Here is a 13,936-nt window from a genome sequence, read left to right on the forward strand (position 1 = left end):
AATTTTATATACTTTCATATAAGTACACATTTTATATATTTATTTATTTTTAGAAACAGTATTGATTGTTCAGATGTGAAACATTAAAATGGTTACCAAAAAGAAACTTGTTGCAAGTCTTAATTGTTTATGTGACAAGTTGAAATGCTATTAGAACAAGACTGTCATATCAACATTTAACATCTATCATAAATGCTTAATGAAATAAAATAATAATAATAACGATTAAAATAGGTTATTTTTTAATTTTATTGGAAATTAGACTAAAAAATAATTTTATAAAAACTAAAAGCAAAATACAAATATTTTAGAATGACAGAAAATGTTTAATTCTTAAAAATATTGATTATTTTAATAATTAATTACTTTATTAAAAAAATATAAATATACAAATATTGATCTAGTGTCATTTTTTACTTTTTACTCTTTTGATAATAAAATATTTACAAAATAAATTACTTATTAAATAAAAGCATTTTAGTAAATAATTTTGTAATAAATTTTAACAAAAGTTATTTTTTTAATTTTACTATTTTTTTGGGATGCTTATAGCTTTAATTTGATCAAAATTATTTTATTATTTTAATAGGCAACTATGTAAGAATGGCGGTATACAAAGTTAGAGATAGGACCATCCACTTTTATGCTACCTTATTAAGTCATAGTTTTTTTGTTCAATTCAAATAAAATGAATAAATAAAAATAATTAATTTAAGTTGGCTTAATAATTAATTTACTATTCTATTTAAAGTAAGTATCAAGAATTTAGATATTTCTTTACGTATGCAATAATATATTGATTAGAAACAAAATTTTAAATAAATCTTTGATCTACAAAAAGTTAATTCTTAATATGTCAAATTAAAAATATTATAGAAAATAATAAATAAAAACAAATTAAATAATATTTGAGTCAAATTTGATTGGACTCCTCACAATCCCAAGTCATTGTCCTGATGTTCTTTAATTAAGTCCAAATTGTTATGCTTTTTTGAATTTAATAAATTTTGCATAACTTTATAGCAATAATTGTTATGTGTGTTTTCATTTCAAAAATTAAAAATAATATTTTATATATTTTTGTATATTATTTCTTGCAAGACTTGGGTATATATATTAGTTTCTTTTATAAAATATACTGTGACAATTTGAAAATATTTATAAGAATTTCAAACTTTTATTTGGAACAAAAATTATATGATTGTAAATATAATAAATTAATAATAAAGGAGATATTTTTGAGACTTGATTTATATAAATTTTAAATTAATTTGTGGTGTAATTAAATAAAAAATAATTAATGGTGTGAATTAATTAAATAGAGTAATTGAAGGGTATTATTTTTGCCTCATTACATTGATCATGCAGTAGTGCGGGTGTTTAAATAGGGCGTGATTGGTAGTCCCTGAGCAATCTGAGAGGATGAGTGAAGCAATTGAAAAGCTGGAAAGTGCAAAAAGAAATTGTAGCAGCGAATAAGAGCCATCATTTGATTGGATTTGGTGGTACATGTTTATTATCTGTCAAATGAAAAAGCAAATGCAGTGTGTAGTAGTAGGTAGTAGTGTGTGTTTTCCGCCCCGCTCCATCCCCTCCCTCCACTTCCAAATATTCATTCCACAACACCTACTCACTACTCATTCAAAAAAAAAAATACTCGTCTATTAAAATACTCGCCTAGGTCTAATTTGGAGAATTTTTTTAAGTAAATACTCGTCTATTGAAATACTTTAATAATCATAATAAGGAGGGATAGAGTGGGGGAATAACAATAATTTCAAAAAAAATTGTTATTTGCATAATTAAAATTAGTATATTAATAGGAACTAATTCCCCGTTTTCTTATATAGATATAGTAATAATAATAAATTTAAAATTAATCAAGATAATAAATAACAAAATATTTTATTTTATAAATTATATATAATAAAAGATATTTTAAAAAGAATAAAATATATTTTTTTTTTGAAATTTGGCAAAAATTTAAAAAATACTCCTAACTTTTATTTTGTTTCAATTTTGTTCCAAAAGTTTTTTATTTGTATCAAATATACCCTCGACAGCTAAATTTTCAAAAAATTTAAGACCAACTTAACAATAATGCATAAGAATTATGCTTGATTTATTTGTGTTGAAGGTTGTTCTCATAAAATGATTGTTGAATTGGTCTTAAATTTTTAAAAAAATTAGCCGTTAGGACTATATTTGATGCAAATCGAAAATTTTTAGGATAAAATTAAAATAAAATAAAACTTAAGAATATTTTTAAAATTTTTGTCAAATTTTAGAGACAAAAATTATATTTTACCCTTTTAAAAAAATAATTTGAACACCATAAAAGTTATTTTAAATATTTTATTTTATAAATTATATATTATGAAAGAATATTTTAAAAATAAATTTAATCATTTTTACTCTTATTTTAAATAAATATAATAATTTTTTAAATATGAAATGTACGGGACTTTTTGTGAAAAGATTCAGAACCTATGCATTTGTTGTGTACGGAAGAAACCATAGCAATTATGAGGCTGATAGTGAAAAAGTAATGCTAATAAAGACAAAAAGAAAGCATACAAAAAATTAAATAAAAAATATTTTGAACTCATGAATTGGTGAAAAAGCTTAACTCATTGATCAACAAATTTTTTTCGTGTCACCACCATTTTAATGACAGTCTCTTTCAATTCCATCTGAGATAAATAAATATTAATATATAAAATGATAGTCTCTTCCAATTCTATCTCTGATTTTTCTCTGGACTACTTTTGTTTTTTTGGACCAAATTATTGTCCAATTCAGTTTGTTGTGCTTTCCATTATAGTATGATACTTGGATAAAATAAAATTTAAATTTAATTATCAAATATTTTAAAAGTATAACATAAAATTATTATTAGTAATATCTTTTAACAAGTTTTTTTCTTGTAACTAACTACCATTTTAAGTCATAGTTTTTTTCAATTCAAATAAAATGAATAAATAAAATAATTAATTTAAGTTAGGCTAATAATTAAGATATTACATCATTTCTACAGAAAATAACATTCATCACTTTCAATAAAAGTATCACTTAGGAGTATATAATGATAAGAAGTCTCTAATGCATTAATTTAATCATCAAATATTATTAAATATCTTCATTGGTTATTTATTATTAGCATTTATTTTGTTGTTTTACAAGTGCAAAAGCTTGACTTTTCTTCACCTTTTTGCGAAAAAGTTATTTTCTCAGGTCAAGTTGACGTTCCTACTTTTTTTTTTTTTTTTTGGTTAAATGACGTTCCTTCTTTGTTTCCTTAATTCCTTCTACTAAAAAGAATAAAAAAGATGCTGATTGATCATGCACTAGCAAGTAGCAACAGTAAATGGGCCATGTAGGAACTGGGTCATATTAATGTTTTATAGTAAAACTTTTATTTGTAGATTTACCGAAAAAAAAAAAAAAACTTTTATTTGTAGTTAAAAAAAATTATTTATTTGTTTTATTTCATCTTGGTTCTCCATTGTTTCTATTCCTAGACTCCTCAGTCAACCAAACCAAAATACTGTTATTACTGCGACCAAAAACATAAACCAAACCAATAATACTGTGCTTATAAATATACTGTATTTATACGCTATGTTTGAAAAATATTGTTCTGTATTAATTATATAAAATAGAAAAATTATATAAATTTTTAATAAAAAATTTCACTGTGTTATAATTTTTTATTAAAAATATTTTCTTATATAACACGATTTTGACACATTGTAATCAACTCTTTTGGTTTATTCTAATTGGTATAGTATGTACAAACACCAAAGCAATTTAAAAAAAATGAAATTAATTTTTTTATTCTAACATGCAATAACCAAAATATAATTTATTGCCTATTATATATTATTAAAGTCATCAGATTTTTATACTTAATAATAAAATTATCGTGGCATGTTATTGAAAAAAAAAATTTAGTTTTTTTTAATTATTAAATTAAATAAATTGTAATAGATAAATTATACAACTAATTGATTTCATATATCATACTAATTGATTTAGTTAATTCATATATATCAAATTAAATTTTTGGTCACTTAACTATGAAGCTATCATAGTTTCTTTTTTATTTCTCAATTTGTTTTGTTTGAGTGATTAAATTAAATCAATTATAAGTAATTTATTATTATATCAATTGTTTGATTTGAGGTGGAATTAGTGATATGGCATACTCTTTTGTCGATTTTTAGCAAATCGAATGTGGTTCGATTTTAATGATCTGTGAGTGAAACTAACTCCTCTTTTGCAGGTACCAGTTTTTTAATAGTGCATCAAAGATCCTCGAATTAGACCAGATTTAAAGAAAAGACCGAAAATGTAAGGTTCCACATCGGTTGGGGAGGGGAACGAACCATGCCTTATAGAGGTATGGATACCTCTCCATATTATGACGCGTTTTGACGAGTGAGTGTGGAGGGTTTCGGCTATCATCCCTATCGTTAAAGGCAAAACCGTGAGGCCTTGTGCGCTATAGCGGACAATATCGTGCTAGCATGTCTTATAAGGGTGTGGATACCTCTCCCTAGCATGTAGCATGACGCGTTTTGACGAGTGAGTGTGGGGGGTTTCGGTTATCATCCCTATCGTCAAAGGCAAAACAGTGAGACTTTTTGTGCTAAAGCGGATAATATCGTACTAGCGGATGGTCTGGACTGTTACAGTTTGAGCTCATGTTTCTTATGTCACACGGAGGGCTATATCTTATATGTATCTTTTCAAAGTCAAAAGTGTCGATAATAATTCTTTAGATGATAATAAATTAAATAATAAATTTTATAAAATTATTAATCGTTATGTTTTAAATTCATAAATTTAGTAAAATATATATTTTTTACTGAATTTGAACTAAAGCATAAAATTTATATTTTTTATTTTTATTAATTTAATTTTTTTAATATTTTATTTGAATTAAAATAAAAATATTTTTTATTAATATTTATATTTTAAAGCTTACGAAAAGTAAAAAAATAATTAATTTAATCATAAAAAATGTCATTATGATTAAAATCTCTTTTATCCTTATTTTGCATGCATAGTCTATAGGGAAAAAAAGTCAATTACTTTTGTTTCTTGATTTTGTTGCTATAACTAGTATTTATAAAATATTATTTTCTTTTTTAATTTCACAATATATACCTGCAAAATAAAACTATATATCTATGAAAATAGAACTACTTGCAAAGCTAACAAATAATACACCTAAAAGTAAATTAGTTATTTTTAACACAAATTAATTTTTATATTTAAATAAAAATTTTAATTTATCTAATACTCTAAAAGATCAAATACCAATTTATTGTTATTTTTTGTTAGAAACTATTTTGTCTAAAACAAAAAATTATTAAAATCAACTGAAGTATTACTGATAAATAAATGAACAAATTAAAGTCTTAAAATTAATATTTTTTCTGTTATAGACAAATTTTATTTTCTACTTATATTATGCAAATTTTGAATATTTTATACATATTTCTTCATAATGATTTATTATTATTATTATTATTATGATAAATTGCACCACATGCATATTAAATTATTCTATGGTAAATATTATAGTAACTCAATATTTATGATTCGTCTGTTTAATCTATCTTTTTTAATAAATTATTTTAAATTACTAGCCATTAACTAAATTATTTTAAATTATTGTATATAATATTTTTGTGATTTTAATTGCCAATAATAATACATGACAAAAATTGCATAAGTAAAAGAAAGCATATGTGTCTTTCAACTATATTAGGTGTTGGATTGCCGTGGATTCCATATTAGATAGGACTCAAATTAAATAAAAAAATACAACTTTATGATCTTTTTATTTTTAAATTTTTTATATTTAATCAATTTGAATTAGTCAATTGATTATTGATTAGTTTAATCTTTTATTTAAATAATTTTTTTAGAGTTTGAATACTATTTTAAGTATGTAATAATTTATTGACTAACAATAAATTTTTAAATTATACCTTCCAAATCATTGATAAGAGATAAATAAATAATTCTAAAATACTATAAATATAATAAGATAAATAATAACGACTTTAATTTCTTAAATAAAATAAATTGAGTAAATAGCCAAAATCGTCCCTGAAAGATATCCCAATCTCCATTTCGGTCCTCAAAAGATAAAGTTAGTCGAAATCGTTCCCGAAAGGCACACGATTGGTCACGTTAGTCCTTCCGTCACTTGGATGATGACGTGGAGGGCTAATGCCACGTGTCACAAGATGATTGGTTGACGTGTCAGCTCAGTGACACCTGGCATGCCACGTGTTAGATCAGTGACACGTGGCATGTCACGTGGCATGCCACGTGGCACTTGATATGTAAAAAAATTATTTATAATTAAAATAGTTCTTGAAAGTTCAAACTTAAGTCATTTTCATCCTTGAAATTTTAAAAATTAATCAAATTAGTCCTTATATAATTTTTTTTATTTTTTCTTGATAATATTAAATTTAAAATATCTTTTGATACTACTAATTTTAATAGAAATGTAATTGATAAACAAAAAATTAGAAATTGTATCTTTTCTTCTTAAAAATTATCTCTCTTATTCTTTTCTATTCTAAAACCTTTTTCTTAAAAACGGTGACGAGGAGGAGGAAGACGGTGATGAAGATGAGTGTTGACGAAGGGAAATGTGGCGTTGTGAATGAACGCCGAGAAGGAGGAAGGCAGCGTTGAGGATGAGCGCAGAAGAGGAAGATGGCGCGGATGAACGACGGCTGAGGATGACTTCTCAATGTGCGCCTCTGGGTTTTCGATGTGGGGGCAAACGTGACTTCTCTCTGCTTCTTTGAGTAATTTGTACGGGTTTAGTTCATAATTTGATGGTTTAAGATTTATTTTATAATTTTAAAATCAAAATTTTGAATTTTGAATAATTTGATTTTTAGATATGTATTTAAATTATAATATATTAATAATTAAATATATTAAATCTGAAATAGAAATTTAAAATTTAAATTTTAAATTTTAGTTTTTTTAGATTGTATTTTAAATGTGTATTTAATTTTAAAAAGACAATAAATTTATTTATAATTTTTAGATGTGTTTATTTTAATTTTTTTAAATTATTGTAATAAAATGCTGAATATTGTACCATTTTTAAAGAATACCTAGTTGAATTGAACTAATTTTAAGGATGCACATATATATTTTTTAGTTTTTGAGTTACATACCTTTGGCTTGATTGTCCCCCCAAAAAGTTATTCCATAAGTAATCCGCTAAACGGTTAGCATGATGAGCAGATGATAATCGATAGCCTTCACTAGCACCTCCAATTGAGAGCAAGACACTGACATTTTTACTTTGGCAATTTTTTATGCCTTTGCCCACTTTTTTGTGGCAATTAGGAACATTGTTACAGTGACTTGCTAGATTCACATGGGGTGGTCTATTGCGATTCCCAAATTTACTTAGGAATGCTATGTTGACAATTTGATAAAGTCCTGAGTTACATGCTTCTGATAATGTTCCTTCATGAAGTTGTTCATCACCTTGGCCCCAGTAAGTAACAATACCACAATTTGCAGTGGAAAATAACACAAGGAAAATTAGAAGGAATAAGAGAGATGAAAAGTGTGATGGTTTATTCTCCATGTTTTGTGTTCTTTTGGTTGGTGCGGTTTGGGATGACTTAGTGCATGCCAATTTATAGGACATTTGAATTGTTTTTGACATAGAAATACAATAAAAACAAACACAACATTTTAAAGAATATTTAAATTATTGAGTAAATTTCTTTTCCGGTCCTAACTAAGGACCTGACGTTCCCTGACCATTAAAAAATAATAGTACAGTCCTTATTCATTCTATCCATGTGACTAAAAGGACTTCTTGTTGGTTTTTGGGTAAAAAGTAACCGAAAGAGCTTAATGGTCAGGGAGCGCCAAAAAAATCTTTCGATCCCATTGAGAGAATGAATAAGGACCGTGTTGTTATTTTCTAATGGTTAGGGAGCGTTAGGTCTTTTTCATAAATGGTAGGGACCGGAGAAGAATTTTACTCTAAATTATTAGTCGAATGTTTATATTGCTAATTAAGAAAAATAATTTTAAAAAATACAAACAACAAATAAGATTATAAAAAATCTAAAAATATGACAAAAATAATTAGATATTAAGTATATATTTACAAAAGGATTTTAGAAATCAGATTTTTTATGTGATCTTTTTAAGAATTATTAGAAAAAAATATATATTTATTTTTAAAATTTGATATTTTACACCAAGTGAATTTAATTTTTTTTTTGAATGACTAATTTTTTAAAAAAATTAAAAAATCTATAGATCCAATTTTATTTTGATATTTTGTGTTCACCTTCTTAATAGTTATACAAATATTTTTTAAAAAATTTAGATCAAATAAATAAGTTATTTGTTAAATACAAAAGTTATTTGATACTAATAAAAATATAATATTTTTATAATTTTTTAAATTATTTTGAGATTTATTATTATCATTCATATTTTTCGAAGTTGTTTTTATGAACATTATGAACTTTCAGTACTATTTTAATAGTTTATTTCTCTATAAATTTTTGTTTCAAAGATCAAAAAGATATTGTTCAATAATAGTCATTATTACAACATTTAGCATTATAGGAATTAGTAATCACACACTTCTATTTATGATGTTTAAAAAAGAGTAAATTAGTATGTTGATAGTTTAAAATTAAGTTGTACAGTCAATTATAAATTTAAGGATATACATAAACGACTAAGCAGTAAGTAAATAATAGAAGATTATGGTAATTAACTATTGATGAGATGATATAGTATGAAAATTTATACAGGCATGCAATATAAATTAATTAATCCTTAAAAATAACACAAAAATGGCAAATACATAATTTTTAATATTTAAAATAAATAATAAATAATATTTTTTGTCCTTATAGTTCTTTTTTCTTTTAAATATTGACTTATTTATACTTGTTAGGAAAAGTGGAAACAAAAAATTGAAGTAACTTATAAAGAGAAATTATTCCAGTGTGTGTTGGAGTATATCTATATTCTGAAATTATTTATATCCACTTTTTTTAATTTTTTATATAATTCTCAAATAATATTATCAACAAATATAAATATGTATGAATTTTTACAGAACATGCATAGGTTGTAATTAGATATTACATCTAAAATATAAATATAAAGATGAATAAATTGAAATAGAAAAATAGAGATATATTTTTGTTTCAAATTTTAGAAAAATTCACAAATACAGAAAATGTGTCTCTAATTCTGTATCTATTTGTAATATTTAAAAAAGAAACTAATATAATCTCACAATCATTTTTAAATATTTAATTTCATTTTATTTTGTCACATAATAATTTATTTAAGTGAAATAATTTTTTATTTTTGCATTATGCCATAAAATTTTTATTATATTTTTATCTTCTCATAATTTCTATCCTTATATAATGTCATAAAATTCTTTTCTAATATTATGTCTCTTTAATAGTTATAATTGAGTTCTAATATTTATTTTATTTTCTAATATAATCATTTTTCATTATTTTTCATTGTAAAATTGATGTTTAACTTTAGTTTTTCATACTTTTTACTCTTTACCTTTATATAGAATATTCTATACTTTCAATATTAATGTTATTGTTAATTTTTTTTAATAGCTATAAATTGAGTCAAAATCTAATTCATTCTCTCTTTTTATATTCACTCCTTATATTTAATATATATAAATCAACATTTATTTTATACATTTTTTTATTATTTTTTACGTAATCTTATATACCTCTTTCTCATTTTTTTTTCTCCACTTTTACTATTCACTAATTTTTTGCACAATTATACGAAGAATTTAATTGATGACTATAGTTTTTATTTTTATTTTTTTAGTTTGCTGAACTTATATACTAAATGAATGTGTAATTGTATTCGTTAATTTTCTATTTTTTATATAACTGTATATATTAGTTATATAAAATTTTTGTCCCATATATATCACTTCTTTTTCTATTCAACAATTTATATTTTTTAATATTATTTATTTTTAATAATATTATTAAAAATACATATTATTATAGTTCATAAAAAATAAAATTAAAAAATTAAACACTATTTTCAATTATTAAAATATTAATTGTATTTATATTTACTAATTTATCTCTAAATATTATAATATTTTAAATTTATACTGGATAATATAATTAATTTAACTCTTTGTTGTGTATCGTATAAATCTTAATTTAATTATTAGTTAATAGGGAACTGATTTAAACTATATTATTCTTTAGTCGACAATATAATCAACGCGTACGTAGGTTTTACTGACAAAAAATAAATAATGAGGACAAGATATTAATTCGATAAAGACTAATTCAGATTCGAATAAAGATAAGATAATTATTTAAGTGTCTACTCTTATTAAATAACTTGTTATTACATATGGGCCAAATGTTTTCAGTCATTTAATATAGTCTATATTCATGTTGTTAGAGATATAATTTATATATTTTTTTATTAGTTTAAATTTTAAAAAATAATTTTATAATATAATATCAAAATTTTTATATTTAATAAATTTAAAATTTGATTATTAGTGAAAAAAATAGTATAAGATAAATAAAAATATTTATAAAAAATTTAAACAAAATCAAATGAAATTTTATTACTCGAAAAGACATGCATGTTGTTTGCATAATTATTTTTGTCTCATACACTATTATTTGACTTAACTGGTCAATTTATTATAACTAATAATAACTCCCATTGCTATCTATTTATTTTTTTTAACCAATGATATATCTATATTCAACTTTTAACACACTACGAACGTGCGAAACGACCCTCCACACTACCATCTACGAATTATTTATTGTTAATTTTTAAAAAATATTTATTATGAATAAAAATTAGGATCTCGCTAGGGAGACAATGGATTATTTGTACAATGTGTACAGTGGGTTATTGAGTTATAAACCATCCGAATACTAGGCATAATAAACATTTTTCCGAAAGATTATTTGACCTTTCGGATCTAGCGCTCTAATACCATGTCATGATACCACTCAGTGGCGGAGCTTCACTCAGAAAAGAGGGCCATGGCCCCCCCAAACTTTTTATAAAAAAATTAGTAATATTTCATCAAAAATGAAAAATAGTTCAATTGATTTAAATGCTTTACTATAATCGCAAAATAGTGAAACACGCTACTGCCTTTGCTTCTCAAAATAGTGAAACACGCTACTGCCTTGCTTTGCTTCTCTATTCAACAAGCAACACTCCCTTTACCTTTGAGTTCAAATATAAAAAATTAGGTATTTTTTATTTATTTAATTTAATATTATTTTATATTTTACTATTTATTTAATTTAATTTTTTATATGATAAAAGTATTATAATATTTAATAAGTATTGATATTATTGTATTTTGATAAATTCATAAAAAAAATTCAATAAATATTATAAATTTTAATATTTATCCTTCTAACTTTTTTTTATATATTTTACAGAATATATATTCAAATTTTATACAAAATAATGATGAAAAATCAAAGAATTGATGCATTTTTTAAGAGGAAGGCTAATATTCAAGAAGGGGAACATATAACTTCTACAATATCAACACCTGTAGATAGTTCTTCTACTATAATGAATCACGAAGAAAGTGAGATACAACCTTCAAAAGTTCAAAGAGTTGCATTTGATGAGTTTGACCTTAATTCTTTAGAACGAGACCCTGGAAAACGGCTTCAAATTTGGCAATATCACCCAAACTAGAGAGATGAGGTTAGACGAGCTTATCTTAAATGGGATCCATATCAAAAGCATCTTGACAATTATCCTCTATCTGGTACGAAGCATCCAAGACGATTTCAATATGCTTGGTTTAGTATTTTTCCTTCATGGTTAGAGTATTCACCTTTTGAAGATGCTGCATATTGTTTATTTTGTTATTTGGTTAGCAAAAAACCCAGTAGACGTAATGGGTCAGATATTTTTATTAGTAAAGGGTTTAGAAATTGGAAAAAAGTTAATGATGGAAAGAATTGTGCTTTTCTTAAACATATTGGAGATCCTTGCTCACCACACAATAATGCAGTTGGAGCATGTCTAGATTTATTGAATCAGGCAAGTCACATCCAAAATGTAATTGAGGATCATACTTCTGAGAATATTCAAAAAAATTGATTGCGTGTAAAATCCTCTATTGATACAACTCGTTGGCTTACATTTCAAGCTTGTGCTTTCAGAGGCCATGATGAGACTCCAGAATAAAAAAATCGAGGTAATTTTCTTGAAATGATAAAACTCATAGCATCTTACAATGATGAAGTTGCAAGAACTGTGTTAGAAAATGCTCCATATAATACTAAATATACTTCACATCAAATTCAAAAAGAAATCTTGCATATACTCTCAAACAAGGTGAGAAAGTATATTTGTGAAGAAATTGGAGATTCCAAGTTTTGCATTGTAGTAGATGAAGCTCGTGATGAATCCAAAAGAGAACAAATGGCACTTGTTTTGAGATTTGTTGATATACATGGTTTTATTCAAGAGCATTTTCTTGATCTTGTACATGTCAAAGATACTACATCATTAACTCTAAAACAAGAATTGTGCGGTATTCTTTCTCGACATGGTCTTGATGTCTCTAATATTCGTGGTCAAGGATATGATGGGCCAGCAACATGAGAGGAGAATGGAATGGGTTACAAGCATTATTCTTAAAAGATTGTCCTTATGCTTACTATATCTACTGTTTTGCTCACCGATTACAACTTGCATTAGTTGCTGCATCAAGAGAAGTTATTCCTGTGCATCAATTTTTTTCAAAATTGACTTTCATCGTCAACATTATTTGTTCTTCTAGTAGGCGACATGATGAGTTACATGCTGCCAAGACAGATGAAATTGTCCATTTATTAGAGATTGATGAACTTGAAACTGGTAAAGGGGCAAATCAAATTGGTACTTTGAAACGAGCAGGTGATACTCGATGGAGTTCTCATTTCTCTTCTGTTTGCAGTTTGATAAATATGTATGGTGCAACGTTGACTGTTTTACAAAAGATTATTGTTGATGGATCAACTTATTCTCAGCGTGGCGATGCAGATAGTGTTTACAATACCCTGACCTCATTTGAGTTTGTATTGATCTTGCATTTGATGAAAGATATGATGGGAATAACTGATATTCTTTGTCAAGCTTTACAAAAGCAGTCTCAAGACATAGTTAATGCTGTGCAACTAGTTCATTCTACAAAAACACTTATCCAAAACATGAGAGATGACAGATGAGAGGAATTATTAAAAAATGTGAAATCATTTTGTGAGCAACATGATATTCTAATTCCTGACTTAACTGCTTCTTATGTTGCAAGGCAAGGACGCTCGCGTCACCACCAAAAAGATCATATTACAGTTGAGCATTATTTTAGAGTGGAGATATTTTTAGTCACAATTGATAAGCAATTATAAGAATTAAATAGCAGATTTAATGATCAAGCAATGGATCTACTAAGTTTGAGATCTACTCTCATGCCTAAGGATGCTTACAAAAATTTTGACATTGCTAAGATTTCTACTCTTGTTGATAGCTACTATCCCGAAGACTTTATTGAACAAGAGAAGATTAATTTGCCTTTTCAGCTTCAACATTTTATTCTTGATGTTTGTCAGCATCCAGAAATGAAGAATTTATCAACTATTCATGAACTGTGTAGATGTTTAGCAGAAACAAAAAAGTCAAAAGTGTATTACTTGATTGATAGATTGATTCGTCTGATATTAACTCTTCCAGTTTCTATAGCTACTACAGAGCGATCATTTTCAGCAATGAAAATAATAAAGACAAGGTTAAGAAACAAGATGGAGGACGACTTTCTTGCGGATAGTTTGGTTATTTACATTGAGAAAGAAATTGT

At 24.9% G+C, this 13,936-nt stretch overlaps 1 protein-coding gene across 1 annotated transcript; it reads left to right on the forward strand.

The window, feature by feature from the left end:
- The first annotated feature begins 12,701 nt into the window (after positions 1-12,701).
- LOC112729127 (uncharacterized) lies at positions 12,702-13,310 on the forward strand. The gene has a single exon (XM_029291017.1). The coding sequence runs from the start codon at positions 12,702-12,704 to the stop codon at positions 13,308-13,310; it is 609 nt and encodes a 202-aa protein (XP_029146850.1).
- Positions 13,311-13,936: the final 626 nt, after the last annotated feature.

The sequence above is a fragment of the Arachis hypogaea genome, chromosome 12 (genome assembly GCF_003086295.3).
Source record: "Arachis hypogaea cultivar Tifrunner chromosome 12, arahy.Tifrunner.gnm2.J5K5, whole genome shotgun sequence".
NCBI classification, from domain to species: domain Eukaryota; kingdom Viridiplantae; phylum Streptophyta; class Magnoliopsida; order Fabales; family Fabaceae; genus Arachis; species Arachis hypogaea.